This window comes from Cervus canadensis, chromosome 7, assembly GCF_019320065.1.
Source record: "Cervus canadensis isolate Bull #8, Minnesota chromosome 7, ASM1932006v1, whole genome shotgun sequence".
Lineage (NCBI taxonomy): Eukaryota > Metazoa > Chordata > Mammalia > Artiodactyla > Cervidae > Cervus > Cervus canadensis.
The window spans coordinates 45,881,369-45,906,010 of NC_057392.1; the positions used below are offsets into that span (position 1 = coordinate 45,881,369).

General features: G+C 42.6%; 1 protein-coding gene across 2 annotated transcripts in view; it reads right to left on the reverse strand.

Annotated features, from left to right (window-relative positions):
* Positions 1-11,390: 11,390 nt before the first annotated feature.
* The window catches only part of HEG1 (heart development protein with EGF like domains 1), an 82,807-nt gene continuing 69,555 nt past the window's right edge, over positions 11,391-24,642 (reverse strand). The window contains exons 16-18 of one of the 2 annotated variants that reach the window (XM_043473196.1): positions 23,182-23,269; positions 19,031-19,205; positions 11,391-16,486 (exon numbers count right to left, since the gene is read on the reverse strand). In XM_043473196.1, the coding sequence (XP_043329131.1) occupies positions 16,337-16,486; positions 19,031-19,205; positions 23,182-23,269 (413 nt within the window). In that variant the 3' untranslated portion in view covers positions 11,391-16,336. The remainder of the gene's footprint in view (positions 16,487-19,030; positions 19,206-23,181; positions 23,270-24,642) is intronic. The other variant, XM_043473198.1, reaches the window with a different exon arrangement.

Consider the following 24,642-nt stretch of genomic DNA (forward strand, 5'->3'; position numbering starts at 1 on the left):
AATCCTCCTACACTGTTGGTGGAAATGTAAATTGGTACAGCTACTCTGGAGAATAGTATGGAAGTTCCTTAAAAAACTAAAAATAGGACTACCATATGATCCAGCAATCCTACTCTTGGGCATATATCCAGAGAAAGCCATAATTTGAAAAGATACAGGCACACCAATGTTTATTGCAGCACTGTTTATAATAGCCAGGACATGGAAGCAACTTAAATGTCCATCAACAGATGAATGGATAAAGAAGATACGGTACATAATACATGGGATATTTCTCAGTCAGAAAAAAAGAATGAAATAATGCCATTTGCAGTAACATGAACTTAGAGATTGTCATAGGGAGTGAAGTAAGTCAGATGAAGATAAATATCATATATCGCTTACATGTAGAATCTAAAAAAATGGTACAAATGAACTTATCTACAAAATAGAAATAGAGTTACAGATGTAGAAAATAAACTTATGGCTGCCAAGGGGAAAGAGAGCGAGGGGTAAATTGGAAAATTGGGATTGACATATACACACTGCTGCTGCTGCTAAGTCGCTTTAGTTGTGTCTGACTCTGTGTGACCCCATAGATGGCAGCCCACCCAGGATAGGCTCTGCCATCCCTGGGATTTTCCAGGTGAGAACACTGGAGTGGGTGGCCATTGCCTTCTCCGATACACACCACTATATGTATAAAATAGACAACTAATAAAGACCTATTAAACAGCACAGGAAACTCTACTCAATACTTCATAATGGTCTACATGGAAAAAGATTATAAAAAAATATGGATATATGGATATGTATAACAGATTCACTTTGCTATATAACTGAAACTAACATTGTAAATCAACTATACTCCAATAAAAATTAGAAAAATAATAACATGTCCAGGGTCATAGAGCTAGTAAGTGAGGATTGACCCCAGGAAGTCTGCATGAGTGGTCAGGGTCATCTCCCCTGTCTTACCATCTTGTCAACCTCTATCCTCCCCCTCCACATCTGCAAGGATGGCTAGAGAAAAGTTTGCAGAGACAAGCAAGAACCTCTTTCTACTCACATTTTTTCCAAGAACTCCTGGGAGGTTGGTTGTGTCTCACCCAAAGCAGAGGATCCTGTGTCCCCAGTCACTGGTGTCTCTCAGTACCTGAAGTCCACCCTGCCTTCATGCAAGCTCTCCTCCTTAGCCTCAACCCCTCATCTCTCCTGCTTAACTCTGCTCAAATCTATCCCTATACAGCCCTAACTTAAATCCAGTTCCTCCACCCTCCAAATTCCTCACCTCCCCCAAAATGATTCTTATCCAAGAAGAATGAAATAACTGGGTTGAAAATAGGGAGGAACTTTCTAGCAATTGGAGTTATTGAGATATGCAGGGGGCTTCCTCCAAGCAAATGAGCTCCCTGTTTCTGGGACATCTACTTAGATGAGTAGGACTTCCCTGGTGGCTCAGACAGTAAAGTGTCTGCCTACAATGCGGGAGACCTGTGTTCAACCCCTGGGTTGGGAAGATCTCCTGGAGAAGGAAATGGCAACCCACTCCAGTATTCCTGTCTGGAAAATTCCATGGATGGAGGAACCTGGTAGGCTACAGTTCATGGGGTCGCAAAGAGTCGGAAGTGACTGAGCAACTTCACTTCACTCAGATGAGACGAATTGAAGTTTTGTTATTATTATTTTTTAAGAATAGTTGTAATAAACAATGGCTAAAATCATTTCCAAACCTGAGATTCTGGGTTTCCATATTTTATGTTTTCTAGCACTGTTTTGTCTTTAATATTTATTAAAGCAAAAGGTCTCCATTCTGATGTCCTGAACCATCTCTCTTCAACTGTATTAGTTCTACCTTTAATACTGATGCTTATCCCAAAGACACATCCACTTCACTTGGAGAGGGGTCTCTATATCTACCTTCCCCCATAACCACCCTCTTCAAAAATCCTGAACCCAACTTCCTCTCACGCTAAGGCTCATTTTGGACATATTTTTATTATGTCCAGGCTAATACCAACTGTTGATAGCTCTGCCTCAGACACTGAATGCCACTGATTTCTAAGAAGCTGAATTCATAGATCTTCATCATTCAAGGTCTTCCTTTAGGTCCAGGGTTTTAATTGACATAGGTCCTGAGGGCAGATTGAAGGCACAAAGGCAGGAGTCACACAGGTAAACGCTTAATTTTCAGTTCAGATCAGTCGCTCAGTCATGTCCGACTCTTTGTGACCCCATGGACTGCAGCACGCCAGGCTTCCCTGTCCATCACCAACTCCCGGAGCTTGCTCAAACTCATGTCCATCAAGTTGGTGATGCCATCCAACCATCTCATCCTCTGTCGTCCCTTTCTCCTCCTGCCATCAATCTTTCCCAGCATCAGGCAGGGTTTTTTCCAATAAGTCAGTGCTTCGCATCAGATGACCAAAATATTGGAGTTTCAGCTTCAACATCAGTCTTTCCAATGAACACTCAGGACTGATCTCCTTTAGGATGGACTGGTTGGATCTCCTTGGTGTCCAAGGGACTCTCAAGAGTATTTTCCAACACCACAGTTCAAAGCATCAGTTCCTCAGTGCTCAACTTTCTTTATGGTCCAACTCTCACATCCATACATGACTACTGGAAAAACCATAGCTTTGACTAGATGGACCTTGGTCAGCAAAGTAATGTCTCTGCTTTTTAATATGCTGTCTAAGTTGGTCACAGCTTTTCTTCCAAGGAGCAAGCATCTTTTAATTTCATGGCTGTTGTCACCATCTGCAGTGATTTTGGAGCCCAAGAAAATAAAGTCTGTCACTGTTTCCATTGTTTCCCCATCTATTTGCTATGAAGTGATGGGATCGGATGCCATGATCTTTTTTTTTTTTTTTTTGAATGTTGAGTTTTAAGCCAGCTTTTTCACTCTTTCACTTTCATTAAGAGGCTCTTCAGTTCCTCTTCATTTTCTGCCATAAGGGTGGTGGCATCTGTATTAAATTACTCAGCCTCCTGGAGGTTCAGTTTACCCATCTGTGATGTGGAGATAATGGCCTCCTTCCAGAGATAATAAATTGCAAACTATGGTTATTTTTACAACAAACTATTTTTAGAATGACATGTTTTCTATTATAAGACTATATTTTTAGTAATATATTACAAAGAAAATTTTAAAATAAAATGAGGGGAAAAACCTATAGTCCTTCTATACCCTAATACTGTTGATATTTTGGTATATTTTCAAACTTCTATCTTATATTTTTTCCTTATTTTTTAAATTATAAAATATTTAAAAATTCTAAGAATATGTAAATGTAAAAAGTGAAATCTTTCTCATTTCTTCACTCCTTAATCCTGATATCAAGGGGTTTGTTTTAAAAACTATATAAATTATTTTTCCTCTTTACTTTATAATATTTATAACAAATATTTAAAATAGCTATATAATATTAAGTGGAAAGTAAACATTTTTCAGTTTATTTAAACAATTCTGGACATTTAGGTTGTTTTGAATTGTTAACTCTTACAGATCCACAATGAACATACTTTTGCCCATAACTCTTTCCACATACTGAATTATTCCCTAAGAGAAGATTCCCTCAAAGTAGAATGACTGGGTCAATGGAAATCAACATTTTTATGGCTCTTAGTAAGTCTTGATAAATTTTAAAAGGTGTTTTAAATTTGCTCACCAACCCATAATCTTTTATGAGAAGGACTCTTTCATCATAGGGCTCCCCAGGTAGCACTAGTGCTAAAGAATCCACCTGCCAATGCAGGGGGCATAAGAGATGTGGGTTCAGTCCCTGGGTCGGGAAAATCCCCTGGAGTAGGAAATGGCAACCTACTCCAGTGTTCTTGCCTGGAGAATCCCATGGACAGAAGAGCCTGGCAGGCTAGAGTCCATGGATTTGACAAAGAGTTGGACACAGCTTAGCAACTAAGCAACTTTCATCACTCTCATCAACATTGGGTTTTGATAATTTAATAGTTGAAAAGAGTTTCTTAGATTCATAACAGTCACTAGAGAGGCAGCTTGGTTAGTGGAAAGACCCTAGTCTTTGGAGCCTGACAGTCATCACAGGGTCACTATCAGCTTTGCCAGTTGATATTGGTCAACAAGCTACCCAACCTTTCTGAACCTCAAGTTTCTTCATTCATAACAAGGGAATTATGGCATCTAACATGACCATGATTGTGAGGATGAAATTAAAATGCTAGCAAAATGCTTGGTGCCTAGGCAGGAGTAGTTTCCCTTCCTCTCCTGTTACAAGTGAGTGTTAATATTTTTCACAGCATGTGTCTTCTTGTACTTTCTCTCTTGTCAATCATCTGTGCATGTCCTTGCCCATGTATCTCTTGGGTTCTTAGTGGTTTCTTTTCTTTTTTAAATTAATTTGTATGAGTTTTGGAATATCAAGATGTATTAACCCCTTCTGTCAGGTGTGCTGTAAGTCATTATTCGGCTTTTAATATTTTTCATTATATGCAGTTTATATATTTCAAATTAATTAATTAATTTTTGACTGTATTGGGTCTTTGCTAGGACTTCTCTAGTAGTGGTGAGTGGGGGCTATTCTCTAGTTGTGGTGCATGGGCTTTTCACTGGAGTGGCTTCTCTTGTTGCAGAGCTCAGGCTCTAGGCGAGTGGGCTTCAGGAGTTGTGGCACTCACACTTAGTCTCTTCACAGCATGTGGGATATCCCGACTAGGGATCAAACCTGTGTCTCCTGCATGGCAGGCGGATTCTTTACCACTGAGCCACCAGGAAAGCCCCCTGCCAGGTGGATTCTGAATCACTGGACCACTGGGGAAGTCCGACAGTTCATATTTTTTATAAAAACTCTGCCCGTGCTCTACAACGAGAAGCCACTGAAATGAGAAGTCTGTACACTGCAATGAAGACCCAAAGCAACCCTTACGCCCCACCAAAAAAAAAGAAAAAATTCTATTCCTTTTTCAGCTAAGAACTGAGAGGTCTCTGATGACACTGTTTACATTGGATAAGGAGAGCCTTCTCTGAGGTTTTAGAGTTTTATAGTGGTCCCTTGGTATCTGTAGGGGATTGTTTTAAAGACCCTACCCCCTACAGATACCAAAATCTGAGAATGCTCAAGTTTCTTATATAAGATAACAGTATTTTCATGTAACCTATAAGCACCCTCCCATATACTTTAAAATTTTTTTTCTTTGGGCTGCACTGCATGGCTTGTGAGATCTTAATTCTCCAACCAGGCAATGAACCAAGGCCCCTAACAGTAAGTGCACCAAGTCCAAATCTCTGGACCGTCAGTGAACTGCCCCCCCTCATATACTTCAAATCATGTCTAGATTACTTATAATACCTAATACAATGTAAATGCTATGAAAATAGCTGTGAATAGCATACTCTTCTGTGCATACACAGATACACACATTTGTCAGTGAATGGCAAATTCAAGTTTTGCTCTTTGGAACTTTCTGGAAATAAAAAATAAAATTTCAATCCATGGTTGGTTGAATTTCTGGATATGAAACCTGTGGATATGAACGGACTACTGTACATAAATATATTTTTGTAAATTAGCAGAACCTTTGAACAAGTAAGGAATATACAATAATTTTCAAGTGCTCTTGGAATCCTTTTAGTCTTTGGCTCACCAAGCTTCATAAGGGGTACTTGGGAGGTATGATTGATAGAATTTACTCTATCTGAGGCTGCTCAGCATCTTTGATCCCCGCTGCCTGTATTTGCAGATCTCCTCTATCAAGTCTTGCTGCTCCAAGATAGAGGCCAAGATCTTGCTTTCATAGCCTTTCTTGTCTTTGGGGTGCAGACCTATGACTTAGCACCATAAATCAAAGGCATCCTCACATGACTTATATTTAGAAGAGGAAATAAAAGATACCAGCACCAGATAGAGGCAGAAACCTGAGGCAGCAGTACTGTACCAGGGGGCGGTGGTGTAAGCTGGTGGCTCTGGGTGGAGCAGTGGCGGCAGGGAGTTGTCTCTGCTGGAGTTCTCACTCCCACAGGATGATCTGCTATTGTTCTTCCAAGGCCTTCCTGGAGATTCTGAGAGACACCTAAAGTTCTTTAATAAACCAAACAGAGTGAATGCTCATCTCTGCAACCAAAAACCCCAACTAACACTGAAAATTACTACAGTCAGGATTTAAGGTTTTTCTCTTCCCAAGAAAACAATAATAATAGCACCTGGCACCTACTGAGTGCTTACAATATGCCAGGAACTGTTAGGATATCTATATCTAGATCCACACATATACATACACACATACATATTCTTTTGATAGTTCTAAAAGTTACATATTCTTGTTCTCATTTTCTTTTTTTAATAATTTTATTTATTTTTGGCTGTGCTGGGGCTTTGTTGCTGCACGGGCTTTTCTCTAGATGCCGTGAGCAAGTGCCACTCTAGTTGCAGTGTGCAGGCTTCTCATCGCTGTGGCTATGATGCACAAGCTTCCACAGTAGGGGCTCTGGGCTCTAGAGCACAGGCTCAGTAGTTGCAGTGCACAGGCTTAGTTGTTCCATGGCACGTGGGATCTTCCCAGATTAGGAATCGAACCCGTGTCTCTTGCATTGGTAGGTGGATTCTTTACCACTGAGTTCCCAGGAAAGCCCCTCATTTTCTTTTTTAAATGAATAATTTTATTGTTCTTATTAAAATGACTCATGTTTGTTAAGATAAATTCAAGCAACATGGAAAAGTATAAAGAAGAGAGGAAAGGTACCCATCATCCATAACCAGCATTAATATTTAGAGGACAACATGTGCATGGAGACTGATAGTGGGAGAGAGAGAATAGCTGGAGATAGATAGTTGAGTAGATATAATTTTATAAGAATGATGTTATAACATAGAAACTCTTTTTTCAATTGGAACAAGACATTTAGTTTTTCATTTGAATTAACAGAAGAACCAGCTGAAGTGAAAATTAAATAATCATTCAACTTAAACCAAAAAAATGTGTCTTTACCATAAGCAATATTAGTTCCAAGGATACTCCTCCAAGATTAAGGAAAAAAATCATGAAAACTCATAATTAGATATGTTATTTTTATAAATGTATTATTTAACTTTAAATAGTATTTTTTGATCTATCTGCTATGAAAAATAAGGAAAAGAGCATCTTATTCTCCTATACCTCCTGTTTTTGTTACTTCCATTATTTTTACTTTCTGTAAACTTTATATTCTATTTCAAAATCTTAATTCTTTCATTTTCTTAGTTCCACGTCTTTATTCTCTAACCAGATCCAGTATGTATCCCTCGTAGTTGATCCATTTCCAAATTCAGTGTTTTGGTTTCTCTCTTGGTTAGCAAGACTTCATTATGGAGTGCTTTTTCTTGGGTGCTGCGTTCCCTGAAATCTCTTCTTTTGGACGATCTCTATCGCCTTCATGATTAAAAGGATAACCCTGTAGACACTGCTTCATGCCTTCAAGTTTTGCATGTTACTATGAAGACGTGTGAGACCAGTCAGATTCAATCCTTTTGAAGAGGACTTCCTTTACATACCAAACATTAATCTGGTCTTAAAAATGGGGGAAAAAAAACACAACACCATCCCTCCATGAACAGGATTTGTAAACCACTGCCAAGATGAACTCACTGACAAGTTTCCCAGGCCTCACAGTCTATGATACCATGTATGTGCGCTCAGTTACTTGGTTGTGTCTGACTCTTTGCGACCCATGGACTGCAGCCCACTGGGCTCCTCTGTCCATGGAATTTTCCAGGTAAGAGTACTGGAGTGGGTTGCCATTTCCTCCTCCAGGGGATCTTTCCGACGACTCTGGACCAAACTCGTGTCTCCTGCATTGGCAGGTGGATTCTTTACCACTTGAGTCACCTGGGAAGCCCCATGATACTATGAGAACCAGTGAAACCTGTCCTTATTTCCCCAGGTTGGATGACTATATCCCAGTTCCTTGGTCTTTAGAAAGGAACCAACCTCAATGTGAAATAGGGACAACTGATAAGGAAGTGAGAGACAAGATAGTCCACGGTGAGGGCGATGGGTGTGGAGAGTCAGGAAAGCTGAACCTTGTTCCTCGATTAATTTAGTTACCACTGAGCTAAATATAGATCATGTTCTATGCAGATTATAAAATTATAGCACATTTCCCCAAACAAGTTTTGTCTTCTTGATGGTACTAGTATCACTACGATAATAACTTACAATAAAATTTAACAACTAGTGTGAAGTAAGCACGAGGAAAGGGCAGAGGAATAAATATTTTAGTTCTATGTGAACAATAGGGTTTCCCAGGTGGCACTAGTGGTAAAGAACCAACCTGCCAAAGCATGAGACATAACCTCGAGTTCGATCCCTGGGTGGGGAAAATTTCCTGGAGAAGGGAATGGCAATCCACTCCAGTATTCTTGCCTGGAGAATGCCATGTCCAGAGGAACCCGAGGGCTACAGCCCATAGTGTCGCAAAGAGTTGAACACGACTGAGGCAACTTAGCACAGCACAGCACATCTGAACAAGGCGCCTGCTTCAAGCATGCCCATCACAGAGCCTGACACACATACACCGATGCCGGCTTCATCCCGTCCAGAGATACACTTTACAGATACCCTACCATTCAATCTCTCAACACACCTCTGAATTAGGAATGATCTCTACTGCTATTTATAGAGGAGTAAACTCGGGATCAGGTTAGTTAGGAAACCCATCAAGGGCACATAGCTAATAAGCAGTAGTGATGAGTTTCAAATCTAGGTTATTCTGGTTCAAAATCTCACTCATATCACAAAGTCTCAACTGACAGACTTGGGAAATATGAGCCACCCAGTAAGTGTTTCTGATTTGAATTTTTATAAAACAAACCTAAAACAACTTAGTTGAAGAATTGTTATGATATAAATGTTCCGTGGCGTTGAACAAGGAATTCACACGAAGGGTAGTAACTAGTGTTACTTTCATTCTCATTAATGTCCAAGCCCAGTAAGCAAGAGGCTATGTTCCTTTTAGTCACTCAGGGTCCCAGGCCAATAGTGGCTACATCTCAACACGTATTTCCATGACTGCTGAGGCCAGAGAAATGAACACCACACACAGCTCTTAAAGTGTTATCCCAGAAGCGACACATTTCACTTCCCTTCACATTTCTTTGGCCAAAACCAGTCACACAGCCATATTTCAAAGTGGGTGGGGAAGTGCAGTTACCACAAGCCTGGAAGGAAGAAAGCTGGAAGTGTCTGGTGAACAGTGGAAAGCCCCTTCTGACCTCTAGGGAGCCACTTAACTGTTTTCAGCCCCTTTGATCTTGTCCTTTTCCCAGAATGAAACATAAGTGGACACATACAGTGGGTAGCCATTTACAACTGGCTCTTTTCGCTCAGCAGGATATTTGTGAGACCCATCCACGGTGCTGCCTGCTGAGGTAATTTGTTCCTTCTATTTGGTGAGTGATATTTAATTGTCCAGTTGTTCCATAATTCACCAGGTGAAGGGCTTTCTAGAGGAGCTTTAGTATTTAGTCCACAAATGCCTGCTTGGGCCTTGTTCGCTACCAGAGAATTTTGTTAAGGGTTCCTGTTCAGTTACATGTTATGGCTACATACTTACCTACCATCAGCTAGTCATCAGCCTGCAGCTACTAGAGGGTGTAGGTCTCCAGGAACTTTAACTTCCATATACTTCTTCCATTGGATGATTCATCCACCCACTCACCTGTTCTTTGTTTTACTGAATATCTGCTAGGTGCCAGGCATTGAGCATATCATGTTGAAAGGACAGTTTGGGTTCCTACCTGTATAGAACTTATACTTTTTAGCCCATTAATCCCTTCATGATAGGAGAAGCAGGCTGGAAGAGGGAGGGGGAAATGACAAGAACTCTTTGACGGCAAGTCCAAAGTCTTTGGGACTAGTTATTAGTCAGTTTGAAATGGCACGTTAATCTTGTAACTGTCTTTCTTTTGGTGACAAGATGGCCCTACTGAAGAGAACCCATCTGTGTATGTTTCTTTGTAGTTTACAGTGTTTTCATATGAAATCTCCCTTTTCATCCTCACAACAACTCTGGGAGGCAACACTTACTATACCCACTTCCTCAATCAGGTCAGGTAATTGAGGCTCAGGGAGATGAGCAGACTCTTAGGCCTGACATCACAATCCGGGAAAAAACATCCAGGAAACTATTAGGGATTGTCTCGTACCAGCTTGTTAGAGCCTAGGCCTTCTGATGATGCTGTAAGTTTTTATGAGGTCTATAAATATCTACCTGCATTTCTTTTTCCTGGCATCTCTCTTATATCTAACCTGAAGTTCATGTTTGTTTTGTCAGGTGGCTTCAGGCCAACACCATCCAGTTATGAGGGTTTAACGTTGTCCTGGCTGACCAACAGTAACACAGGAGGACTCTGGCCTATATAATCTCTATATCATGCCCCTTACGTTTCATTACTTCCCAAACAATTGGAAAATGAGTGTGCCCTGCTGGAGTCATTTAAGTCCAAGGGTCTAAAAATATTTTCTAGATTGTTACTTACTGGCAAAGCAAGTCCTGAGGTGAAGGCTCAACATTGCCAGGCCAGAGGTATAGGTAGGACAAGCACTCAGGTTAGCGTGTGGGTAGACAGCAGATCAAAACAGTTCCCAGGGGAGAGTGGGTGTGGATATGTATGTGGACACATGGACATCACATGCTGTGATGTTTACAATGTCTGGCTGAGCTGGTTGGGAATGTGAAAAGGGTCAGAGTCAGCAGATTCTCCTAAGGTCTCATCAGAGATTAAATGATGGGACAGAAAGCAGTGTGTTGCTCATTTCCATTCAGAAATGTTTGATGGGCTGCAACCCTGATTTAATATGCCAAAAGGTCACCTTCATGTCCCAAGATGCTATTACTGATGTCTCCTAATGCCAAGGTTACTGTCACAAAGCATCTGAAAGGCTCATCCATCCCTATCATGAAAGGCCCTCAAATAAGCAATTAATGAACGAACAATCAGCCAAGCTGCCACACTCACTGGCCATGTAAATATGAGGCCCACAGCTCATCATCCTCAAGCCCCAACTTCTCTCCACCACAGAGAACAGATGTGCTTACTTTACCTTCTCCTCAGAAACCTGAAGAGTGGGCACCCAGTGGTGGTGGGAGGCATTCAGGAGGAAATTTTGTGTCCAAAGATTGGTTACTGGCTCTCTCCAACACACAGAAAGAACAACAAACAAAAGCAGGTGTTAAGCCTGAAGTAGGCTTTTCATCATTTAGGTCAATCCATCTGCCCATCCGTCCATCATCAAGAGCATACTTCCTCACCCATCCCGGGCACTGAGCATATAGAAACGTCTCAGCCCCTGCTCTGCCACGTAAGAGTTCACGGTGCAGCTCCACCATTTAAACGATGCTCTCATGAAACGAACCTGTTGTACTCTGAGGTGGTGTGTTTGTTATCAACAGAAAAACACAGTGAAAATGATATTGATTTTATTGCATCATTTTACTGACTAGAACGCCAGACTTAATAGTGGGTATAAGTATAAAAATAATCGAATTCTTACAAATAATATTTTGCTGCTACAGTACTGAATAATTAGTGAAGGCTGCAATTATAATACAACTTTAAATAACATTCTTATAATGGATTTAACACAATCAACCAGGGGCTAAGGTTTAAAGGTCTGCAAAGAGAAATTTGGGACAATGTGAAAACTCAGAAAGTTAATTTTCCAGCTACAGGCTTCACTTAACCAAAAATCCAGCAACACAAACATTAACAAAACTCACATCGACCCCTGATGAGAGGTCTTTTAAGAAGCAGGCAAAATAATACAGAAACCTGGGTTAGACTGGTTCCCAGGTAGACTGGTTCCATCCCCATCCCTGTCTAGTCTCATCCCTCCTACCCAAAAACTCTGCACCTGAAGTGCACTATTATGTATCCAAGAGGGGAAAGAAAAAAAAGATAAAGCCAGAATCTAACATACAGTTTCTTTTAAATGTGCTCTTTACAATGCCTAGAAGACAGAGCCAGTATATGTCTCTTTTTAGACCTCAATTGTCCCCTTGAGTTGCACAGGGTTTTCTGTGAACACTTTAAATCAAATAGGATGGATTATAACATGCTTGAAAAGATACTTTAGCACAACAAATTAACTGACATTTAATACTTTAATCTTTCTAGTAGTTTAAGTAGTTCCTTTCTTTGGGGATTCAAGAAAAGAAAAAGAATACATACTCAACAGCCAACTCTACAAAACTGTATCTGTTTCCAAGAATGCATAGGAGAACCTCTGAATGACGCTTTGTCAAGAAGGAAGGAATGGAATGTCCCTTCTAATCCCCACAAAAGTTTCACACAGAAAAGAATCTCTCTGATATTAAGGGTGGTGTTCAATAAGATACAAAATACTGAGATACTGAACTTTGCATTCTTCCTCTCTCCAAAGAAGTGCTCTAGTTTTGAAATCAGTGTATCTTAGAACTATGGGTCAAAACCCTAATTTGGGGTGTATTTCACTTCACTATTTTTCCTTCAACTAGACTAAGCCAGGAACAGTTGGCCTGAACACTTTCGCTTCTGCCAGCAGCATTCACAGTTACAGGCAACAGGATGCCCTGACAGTTGGCAAGATGGCTTAATGGAGGCTCCAAAAAGTCACATGTGAGGACTGACCCTGATGTGTCTACTCTGGGAACTTTTACATCTAAATGAACATCATCCTTCAAAGACATTTTCATGAGCGGCCATCCCGTCTCATCTTTGCAAAGATGCTGCCCTCCCATTTGGGCCAACATTAAGAACAACCTCTTCAAGAACTTAACAGTTACATCTTAGTTCTTGACCTCAAATGCTGATAAACCAGCATGGTTACATTCTCCACTCAGCAATTTTGGCTCTAAATGACTTAGCTGCTTCTGAAAACAAACTTTTGTCAAAGAAGAAGATTTGTCAGCATCTAAGACATTCAACTCAATACGTTCCAGACTCTGATAATATTCACAAAAACATGCTTCCAATATGTGGGAAACACAGCCTCACCACAGGAACAGGGCAAGGCAGTGCTCAGAAGGATGACTAAGTCTGGCTGCATCTGTCAAAAACCCAGGTCATCATCATACACTTCCTTTATCCAAAGCCACGTACCAGTATGCTCCTTGCTAAGAAGCACGAGCCAGCCACTATTAATAATGACCACAAGCATCCAAGCAATACATGTAAGGACCTGAAAGGACTTTTCAACATTTTGTTTTTGTACTTTATGGCATTAGTTTAGCTGCTGCTTAACAATATTAAAGTTCTTTAAAAATGCAACTTTTAAGCCCACTCTCTCAAGCTCTCTTTGATACTGGATGGTGAGGCATCCGCCAGGGAGGTGAGGCAAGAGGTACAGTGGGAAGAGGGAGCCAGGCAGAGGGTATGGGTCCTGGCTATCTAAGCCAAGGTACTGATCCCCTCTGAAGGTTCCCATGTCCGAAAAATGGGCCCTCTCATGCCCACCTTACAAAGGTGTGGTGAGGCCAGGTACTCTGCACAGAGCCTGGCTCTGGTGGGAACACGTGAGATGCTCATTGGGACTATTTAGGCTTTCTAAAATGTCTTTAGCAAGGCTGGCTCATGGGGCAAATAAGAAAAGACACCAGATTTCAGACCCTCCGGAGCTTCAGCAGACTCCACAGATGATGGCAGGCCCCAGTGAGCACTGCCCTACTCTGACAGTCACCACGCTCTGGCATGCTGCAGGACATGGGGGTTCCATGCAGCCCCACACTTTCCTACGAGGTCTGAGCGTCTCATGGGCAGCTTCCTCAAGTGGGGCCCCACACAGGACCAAGGCATTTCTGTGAGCAGGAATCACTCCAGGTGCATGGACTAACCTGAACCTGTGCCTGGACTCCTGGGCACCAGGGGTGCATCCAGCCTGTCCCCTCAGTCCCGGGGCTGTTGCCCCACCAGCTGTTTCTCAGCTCAGGAAGGACCTTTCTGAAAGTATTTTAACCCCAAGCAGAAATGAAGCCAGCCTCTCCCTTCCTCACCCAGGCGGGCAGCCAGCACCGGCACCTGAACCCCCGACCCCCACAAGCTGCCTAGGAACTGCATATGTGATATGACCTCAGTCTTGCAGGGTGCTCCCTTTTTCACAGTAAAAGAAACAACAACACTCTCAATCCACTTCACATGCACAAAACCCACTCCCAGGAAAGCCTCCTTGAAACTCACAGCACACTCTGTTCTGGACGTTGGGATTCTGATCCAGAACACTCTGGGGACAGGACACTTCATTCGGTGAAGAGTATAGCTTCTGGCCCCGGCACAGGAGATGACCTACCAGCTGTGATGTCAGCTGTAGGCGGTGGGCATGTATGCCTGGGGACGGCCCCCACTGCGGCCTGGGTCCTGGGGGCCGACAAGGCTCTGCAGCAGGAGCCCGGAAGCAGCAGCCTCCTCACGGCCCAGCCTGCTGGCTCAGGTGAGCTGAGGCTAGGAGCTCGAGCTCTCCAGTTAGATGAGAGCCCACGAGGCACAGCAAGGCAAGTCTGGTTGCACGGAGAGAGGCAAGACCCAAGATCTCTAACAGGTGATGCTATGAAATGTTAAGTTGGCACCCACTGACAAAAAGCAGGATTCTTTCCATGTCTCATGAGATGAATGCAATTAAACCACTAAGTGATCACACCTGAAGAGTAACCTGGCTGCGGTGGGGTGACGGTGACTTGTGCAGACCACGTGACTCAGAAATTTGCACTCAAAACTGTTAGGACGAGGATTACACTAGGATTAGATTCATTCTGAAGAGATTAGAGAACCCTGAAGGAACAACCATGCCTGGGCTAGAATGGTCTCCAAAGGCTGCACCATTTCCAGAAGTGTGGGTGTCACTGCACTCCAAGCTTTAGGATGGGAACAGTTATTTTACTTCTGTGTTCACTTCATCCTGAACCAGGATGTTCAAAAGCAGGTGACAAAGATCATGGGTCCACAGCAGCAGGCAAAGGCACAGCACTGGATATGCCCCCCCGGCAGGACCCACGCCACAGTCTCATACAAATTCGTGGAGCCTCCTCCCCGCAGGCAGACGCTCCATTCCCTAAACAGCCAGCAGTCTTTAGTTCTCCGATGCTAACTTGAATTATACCCCTGTTTCAGGAGGGAATGCCGTAGTTGTAGTTACAAATTACTGTTTGAGAGAAAATAAGTTATTTCTTCAATGAATAAATAGCTTTGAGTGGTTGGCTGAACCACTGAACCAACAATGAGTCTGTGGACGAGATCAGGGCTCCTAGCAAAGATGCCGCACTGGTGGGTATGCAGACGCACATGTGGTTCCAGCCCAGCTCCCCTTTCTTCCTTGGGAACTGCATACCCGGCTTCCCAAAGCACTGGCGTCTCAGAAAATGGACACACCTGTTCAGCCCATTTCCTGAACCACATTCAGCTGCTTTTCCATTAGTGATGAAGTACCTACCAGCTTGGACCCAACCTGCATTCAGACTTTTGCTCCACACACAGCGACCTTGGCCTCAAGGGCGGAGGTCTGAGCCATGCCCCGTGCAGCACCCTCAGGGCCAGCACCTTCCCCCAGGGTCTTTGCCCAATGCCCGCAGGGCTCACCATAGGGAGGCTGGATGCCTCCAACTACAATCAAATGAAACTTGTTTTGCTCTGATCCAGACATGAACGGTAACATGAGAAGTAACCACAAAGGAAAAAAAAAATAATCCTAGATAAATGTGTCCCTTTGACTGAAGAAAACAAACTGGAGCTGTGTGCTATGCCTCACAAGTTTCAGTTCCTCCATCTAGGGGTTTGTTTGGAGGAGTTGCACAAGACGACTTAGGAGGGTGTGAAAATGCTGCATATTAACCTGCAGCATCTCCAAACACTAGTGGCATGTCCTTCGGCATCTACTGTTCAGCTCGTAGCTACTGGGTGGGAAAACAACGAAAGAGCCAGTATTTCACTGTAAATGAATCACCGAATAGAGTTCCATGGAAGTGTCTGAGGAGAAGAGGCCTTCTTTCTAGAGCAGTCTTGGAAAGAATCCGAAAGGAGGCCTCCCTCCTTCCTTCTGCATTTACTAAAGTGCAAACTGAGGAAAACCTGGGTTTCTGCACGGATGCCTAGTGATCAGCCCTAACTAACAGCCACTCCAGAGCTGTGGCCATGCTGCGGTCACACGGGGACTTGACTGGATTGGCCCGTGTTCACATTCACAGTAGCAATGAAGGTGCCAGGTGAGCAGCCTGCAGTTCCACATCCAGGGGCTCCAGCTATCCCCTCCACTATGTTCACGACCCCCAAGCCCATCCCCTTTTTGCTGGCTGCTCAGGGATGGCTCCACTAGTCCTGGGAGCAGCCCCTGGGCGGTGCTCCCCTGGTGCAGTCAGAGCAAGGGGCCCCTCTCTCTTCTGCATTTAGAAGTAGTCTCTTCTCCTGCTCTCATCACTGATGAAAGATGGGTTATACTGTCCGGGGAAAATGCAAGAGTGCCGTGATCCTGGCAATCCAGTGTAGGCCGGGTAGAGTCCATTTCGTTCAAGTTCAGGATTCCTTACACTTGAGGGCTGGTGGCCAAAGAGAAAAGAAGAAAAGTCAATTTAATCTTAGGTTTAAATCTAATAGATAACAAAAAAAGAAACAACGAATGCTACATTTTGATGAATTTAAAATGGAGGCAGCTAGACTTAGCAGAACAAGGTCTCACCTACAAGTCAGGACCTCCCAGATTGTCTCTTTATGGAACCTGGGATCCCTTTGCCCATATTTTAAGGGCAGAGTTTTAGAAACATTATACAATCAAGAGCAGCCCAGCGACCCAGACCTGGGTTAATTATTCTCTTCATTATTATCAAAAGTAATGATTATCTAATTACTATTCTGACTTTCAAAAAGGCATTTCTCTCTGGAGCACAAAGGGTTTACTTTTTAAAAATAATTTTATTTATTTATTTATGGCTGTACTGGGGTCTTCGTTGCTGTGCAGGCTTCTCATTACAGGAGCTTAACTTTTTGAAGAGCACAGGCTCTGGGGCACTTGGGCTTCAGGAGTTGGAACTCCCAGGCTCTAGAGCACAATGGGCTGAACAGTTGTGGCCTGCAGGCTTAGCTGTTTCTCAGCTTGTGGCATGTTCCCTGGTCAGGGATTGAACCTGAGTCTCCTGCATTGGCAGGTGGATTCTTTACCACTGATTCTTTACCAGGGAAGCCCCAGCACAATGGCTTTAGATCCTCTATGGCATTTAGTGGTACGTTACCATCCCAGCTGAGACAGGGGCCTGGCCTTTGCAAGGTTGTCTGGTCACCCATCGGAGGGAGTTAGGACCCCAAAGCAGGAGGTGAGCTGATTCTCAGGTGTCTCTGATCAAATTACAGCTTAGTGGGTCGTGACTACCTATTTAGTGCAAAAGGAGCCCCTAAACTTGGACTCTGCCTCTACAGGACTGCTTAGCCTACTGTCTGAAATGAAGACGGGGCTCATTTAAGTTCATGACTGCATCTCTGTAAGACAACTCTTTAGCTAATGGCCTGGGAACACACAGCAAAGGCGGGTCTTGTGATGCCACAGGCCTGTCAGCTGCTCTGTCCTGGTGCTGCCCGGGGGCTGAGGAGCCTCTAGAGAAGGGGGTGAGGGTGCGGGCACCCCTAGGAGAAATACTTGCTTAGTTTCAGCTGCAGTTATCAGAGGAAAAGAACTTGCCTGACAGACAAAGGGGAAAGCAAAGCCCTTATGTGGAAATAGGGCTTCCCTGGTGGCTCAGATAGTAAAGAATTTGCCCGCAATGAAGGAGACCCAGGGTTCAATCCCTGGGTCTGGAAGATCCCCGAGAGAAGGGAAATGGCAACCCACTCCAATATTCTTGCCTGGAGAATTCCATGGACAGAGGAACCTGCCGGGATACAGTCCATGGGGTCGCCAAGAGTTGGACACAACTGAGTGACTAACACTATGTGGGGATACCAACAGGAACATTTGAACTAGATCGATCTTCGTATCTACGGTTTTCTTTTCCCTTATTTCTTTTTGTTTTTCTTCTAGGCCAGGTTCAAATTTTTCACAGTCTATTGAAACTACAGCTTCCTTAGCTTGAATCGCCTCTCCCATCCAAAGTCTAAACCCACAGGTCAATGTCTGTAACAACCAGAGGCGTTGTGCTGCTAACAGAATTGCCTAAAGTGATTAAGTCCTCACAGGCAAGGTTTCATTGCTGTACCTCTAACGGCTTTGCACGGCAGAAATCACCTGATGGTTGTTTATTTTCCAGCTCAGGTATCCCTGCCTGTGTTTGCTTTATGGCTGATGCAGTGTAACACAAAAGAACTGAGTAGGCATGGGAATATGACACGGGTTATTCAACATGGGACAGAAGAAGCAAGGGTTCGAGGTGGTCTCCCATCTTTCCAAACAACCCAGTCCAGGGCCAGTCATAGCAAATTATTAAAAACCTATTGAATCTTCTAAACCTTTAGACAAGTGCTGGTTGAAGATGACATTGAATTATTCTCTTTACACTTTTTCCCAGTCCCTCAGTTTCAACTACCGAACCACGTGATGTAAAGCATGGCAGACAAGAGACAAAAATGAAAGGGTCAAAGACTAAATACCATTAAATTCTTTCTCTATCTTTTAACTTCCAGTCCTATCACTTAAAAGCAGGTTCAGTGACAAGAAGTTTATTGCTACAACCTCATAAAGTACATACTGTGTTCTGTAGGAGTACTCGTCATATCTCAATGTCGAAACTAATAAATACTATGCAGAGATAGTAAGCAAACTGAATATTAAGTTGTATGAGTCAAAGGTATAGGCCACCATTCTCTTTAACCCTTAATAAGCTGGAGTGTTTTTACTACAACAAAACAGAATCCCTTGGGAGTTCCCTGGTGGCCTGCTGGTTAGGACTCAGCGCTTTCACTACCAAGGCTCACATTTAATCCCTGGTCAGGAAACTAAGATTCTGCAAGTTGAAAACTAAGATCCTGCAAGTTGTGTGTAGTGATCAAAAAACTAAACCAAAACAAACAGAAAAATCCCAAAGCAAAAAAACAGAATCCCTTTAATTCTCCAAGAAGTTGGAGCTGGGAGGTCACTTGGGCATGGGAATACACACCGAGTAATACACGTCTGTCATCTGGAGGAGGTTTTTGGTACTTCCATTCTCATGCATTTCAATAGCTTCTCGGCCCCATTCTTGTGAGCGAGGGTTCTTGGGGTACTCAGCATATGGGGACATTTGGAAATCCCCACTTTTGAAGATAAGTTTGCTTATGTCATTTTTATTCTTTCTGCATGGTAAAAAAAAAAAAATTGAAAAAAGTTCTGTGAGGAAATGATGTTTGTGAAAATACCATCTAGCTTTTTAACAAGGAAAAATAGACCTAAAGATACCACTATATTTTTTTTGTAATTGCCCACTGAGAATTGTTGTTATTGTTATTATTTTTAGTATTTACCTATAAAAATGCAACTGGATGTAAATAAAATATGCAAAAAGCTTCCAACCCAAATGGTCAGGTTACTGGGGGGAGAAAGACAAAGATAGCTGCAGTGGAGCAGATTTAGACTGTACTGGGGGACAGAGATCACTGCACCGTGGGGGTGGCCAGGGAAACAAGAGTCATAAATTCACAAGGTTTTGGAGCTGGAAGAGCTTGATGGTTCTTTAGTCCAGGGGTTCCCAACCTGCTCCAGGAGCTCTGGGGATAGGCCTTTGTGAAGGATATGACTTATCTTGGGGTCACAGTTTGCCTCTAGCAAAGTTGGGACTAGAATTCAGGCCTCCCAACTCCCTGGCCTGGGCTCTTCCACTTCATGAAACTGTTAAGGGATACAATGACAGAAACTGCCACCTGGTCAGGCAAAATAGTAGCAACTTGCATGAGCTATCTTACAACACGAGGTCCTGGTAAGGAACTCAGGACTAACGAGCTACCCAACCGGACCAGAAGAACTTGGGAAAGGTCAAAAGGAGAGAGGAGACCCCAGTCCATATGTCCTACCGACCTCCAAGAATCCTCCTGGCTGGAGTCCATCTTGGTTGAGTAATGCATGTACCACCAGGAAGGACACTGAGTCAGAATGATTGGCCAGAGACAACCCGGAAACTAATCCCATCACCATAAAATCTGAGACTGCGAGCCACATGGTTGAGCAGTTCTCCTGGGTTCCCTTACCCTGCCCTTCTCTGCCCGGGCACCCCTTCCCACAAAAGTCTCTTGCTTTATCAGCATGTGTGTCTCCTCAGACAGTTCATTTCCACATGTTACCAAGAGCCCACTCTCAGCCTCTGGAAAGGGTCTCCCCTCCTAGGATAGAGCTACTTCACAAACCATGAAAATAGTATGTTTTGTTGGCAGAAATGCCCACCTATGTATATACCCATATAGATCCTCATGTCAGCGGGGCAGGGAAACCCTAGCACAAGTTCCTTACCATTGACAGTCCTCTAACTGCAAATTGTTGGAGGATGTATTATTCACCTTCTGTAATGGGCCTCAGATGAGACATTTTCGGTGATGTCTGCTCTAGGTAAGATAACCTGGAGTTTCCTCCCTCTACCTCACTTTGCTGTAAATAAACTTTCTAGGGAAGGCACCACATCATTCAGGATCTTAAAATGTCCAGCATGGGTCTTAGATGTCTCTTCTTCCAAGCTGAGAACAGATCTGCCTTTGTGCTGCTCCCTGGAGGGTGGAGCATCCGGTCTCAAACAATGAAACAATGAATCAATGATTCACAACGACCTTCTTTCAGGGACCAACCGTCACAAACTCTCTTTCCCCAAATGGCTATATTACCTGCACAGGGTACTTAGTAGATAGGCGGCTTCTGTGCCCTGCAGAAGTCAAGGTCTGTCTCTCTAGCTCCTAGTTTTATACCCAGAGCTTTATTTCTACTCATGCGGTTTCTCTGATGCTTTGATGGCAACTTTGTAAACGACGGGTCAAGACTGAACCCTGAAGCCGGTGTCCCTGTATGGGAGCAGTTGGCCCTCTGCAGCCTTCCTGGAGACAGAGATTATCTTAAAATGCCCTTTGGGTCAATGGTCAAAAAGATAATTTGCTATTTTTGTAGGTCCCCTCCATCAGTCATGTCAGGGTAATTCCTGCCGTTTACTACCACCTAAACCAAAGGTCTGAGTTTTCCCTTAATTGAATAACCATAGAGAAGGGAACTGACTCCTTTTTCTTCCTTTTCCATTCAAATCCCAATCCCACTGCTATCCAGGAAGCCTAGAGCCAAGCTCACTACTGTCTGCTTATCTACATGCCTGCCACTTCTCCATTGCTAAATATTCAGGCAACTCCTTTCATCTTTGTTTGCTTCTTAATTTTCCCAATTAAAGTGTAAAAGTCAATGGCTGTTGGTATATTCAGGGTTATGCAGCCATCGGTTGTGCAATTTTAGAACAATTTCATCACCCAGAGATAAACCCACACTCTACTCATTCCTCCCCAATTCTCCCCCTGCCCATCCAGCCCTAGGCAACTGCCAGTCTACTTTGCCTCTATTTGATTTGCCTATTCTGGACATTCAAATAAACAGAATCATATAGGTGTGGTCTCTTGTGACTGGCTTAATTCACATAGCATACCATTTTTAAGGTTTATCCATGGTATAGTTCAGTATTACATTCCTTTTCATGGCAAATAACACTTCAATGTATGGATATATCACATTTTGTTTATCTATCCATCAGCTGATAGATACTAGGTTACTTTCACCTTTTGGCTATCATGAACAATGCTGCTATGAAAATTTATGTACATGTTTCTGCGAGAATACCTGTTTTCATTTCTTTTGATACAAGAGTGGAAATGCTGGGTCAAACAACAACTCTACTTGATGTTCTGAGGAGCTGCGACTTTTTCATTTTTCAAAGTGGCTACACCACTTTACGTTTTCACCAGCAGTGTATGAGTGTTCTACTTTCTCCACATTCTCATCAACACTTGTTATTTTCTGGTTTTTGTTTGTTTTAGTAACCATCTTAGTGTTTGTGAAGTGGTATCTGATGCCGTTGGTTTTGATTGCATTTCCCTGCTAAAGACATTGGGCATGCTTCCATAGGTTTATTGGGTATTTGCATATCTCCTTTACAGAAATGACAATTCAAGTTCTCTGCCCATTTTTAACTTGGTTGCCTTTGATAGGGAGGGACAAAGTAAAGCAGCAAAGTAGGTGATTAAATAATTAATCCCACTAAGGGATCATAAGTAAAGAAAAAAGTATGGGAGACCCCCTGTAAGTTAATGATCACTCCAGAAAGCAGGTTTGCTTAACCACAAAACCAAGTTGCCTTGCTTTGAAACAAAACCATGCTACACAAGCACAAGACATGCCCTAAAACAATAAAACAATGGTAAAACAAGACCCACATCCTGCCCAGCAAGGTCAGTAAGTTAATGATTCCCAAGACGTGTTCCCCTGTGCACACTAAAAACAAAAATACAGGGAATAGAAAACATCATGCTCAAACCTGAGATGGTTTCCCATTTTCAGCAGAGGTTACCACCCTTCTGCTAATTCAAACAGTGCCATGATAGTCCTAGCTTGATCAAGCAGGAATAAGAAAACTCCCCGCTTGACGGGGAGAAGGAGCTGATGATGAAAGCTTGATATCTGCTCAACAACGGCTGTCTCCCCGCCCCATTCTTCCTTTGATTATAAAACTATGGCCCACTAAGTTCTTAGTGCAGCACCCTCCTGCCCACCTGCTTGTAAACCTCAAAAGCATCCTATTCTCATAAATCACTTCTCATCCATCACTTTGCCGAATTCTTTCTGCACCAAGACAGAAGAACCTACACTCTACTAAGTCCCAAAATGTGTTCTGTGGTTTCACCTTTTTATTACCCAGTTGTAAGGATTCCTTATATATTCTAGATACAAGTCTTTTATTAGGCATATGATTTGCAAATACTTTCTCCCCTTCTGTATGTTGTCTTTTTTCACTTTCTTAATAGTGTTCTTTGAAGTGGAGAAGTTTTAATTTTGATGAAGTCCAATCCCTTTTCTTCTGTTGCTTGTGTTTTTGAATATTCTTTTTTTTTTTTTAAGTGAAAATCCCATTTGCTGTCCTTTTCTTTCCCCAGTGGCACTATCTATCACAGGTTTCCCTTTTTCCTTTTTTTAATGGTTCAGTCATACAACAGGATTTAATACTGTAAACCAACACACACATTCTTTTAAAAGGGGAAAAAAACTGACCCTGGCTTAGCAAAGGCAAAGAGAATTAGACTGCGGACTCTTGGCACTCACCTGCAACAGGTAACAATCAGTGCGATGCCCAGGATGAGTAGAAGCCCACCTCCTGCAGCTGCGATCACCACAGTGATAAGTTGATAGGCTAAACAAGTTTAAAAAGGAGAAAAGTGGATTGGAAGCAGACAAAGAATGAACAAAGGAATGCCCCCAAATGCTCCCCTTCCCCACCCCATGGCTACCCATGCCTCAGCTGGTGACCACTTCTTATTTTCTGGGCCCCCAACAAAAGCTACTTGGGCCAGTTCTGCATTTTCTCCATTGAAGAGGGAGCAGAATGAAGTCAACCCAAAATGTCTCTTTGGTATATTTATTATTTTGAGCTGATATTTTTGAGAAACTGCAGCACTGGAGAAGCTCTAAAAACTGAGTATTATTAATAGCTACCCTTTTGTAAGGGAAATTTACATTAGAAAGAGACTTGTACCAGGAAGAAAGCTAGTATCAGAGAGAACTTCTTCAACCTGAGAGACTTATTTGCTTGGCACACAACCTTTGTTTCCCAAACATTTCCTCTTCTCACTTTTCTATAAACTGCACTTTCCCCTTTGAAGCCCTAGACACCTGGCCTTTTCCTCAGCTCAGGAGGGTATGTGAGCCTCAATTATCTGGCTGCCTTTTGAGTCTCACATCTTTGTGGGGTCACTGTGTGTATTCACAGAATTAAAGTAGTTTTTTCTCCTGTTACTCTGTCTTTTAATGGGGGTAGGGATGTCTCAGCCAAGAATCTAGAAGGGTAGAGGGAAAATGACTTTTCTTTCCCCAAACTATTTTGAGAAGAGTTCCCCTTTCTTAGCCCGTCCTAGAACGGGGGCTCCCAGATTCTACCTGCAGACCAGACTGACGACATTGTTAACAATCCATGATCAGATGAGAAAAATAAGAGACGCATGCATGCATTTTTCAAAACCTAAACTTGTTTGAGTTTTTTTCTTAGTTTTAATACTTTCTAAAATTTGGTCCCTCTTACTTTTTTGCCTCACTTAATATAGATGCATTTTTTAACGTGTAAATTATGCCTCCAGTAAAGCTGGTTTTTAAAAAGTAATTGGGCGAAAATGGTAATATTTTCTCAGTTACTTCCCATCCTTTGGTGTTTTTTGAAATTTTTGAATTGACGGTGACATAAAAATTTTAAAATATGGTTTCAGGTTCTTACTTGGTAAAATAAAAAGGCAACCACAAATTTTGATTCCACAATTTTATAAGCATCACTGCATGACCCTGGGTAGGAATTGGATAGTCTCAACACAGACATACACACACACACACATTGAATTTAATTATCAGAAATTAGCAGTCATATAAACAAGCACTTATCATGTGTAATAAACAATATAAATTTTAATTAACTGATTTCATATCTGCGTATTTCTGGGAAAATCATATTTTCAATATAATCTATTAAATATTCAGATTGTTTTTTGCTGTGGAAATATGATTATAATTGTGCTTTCA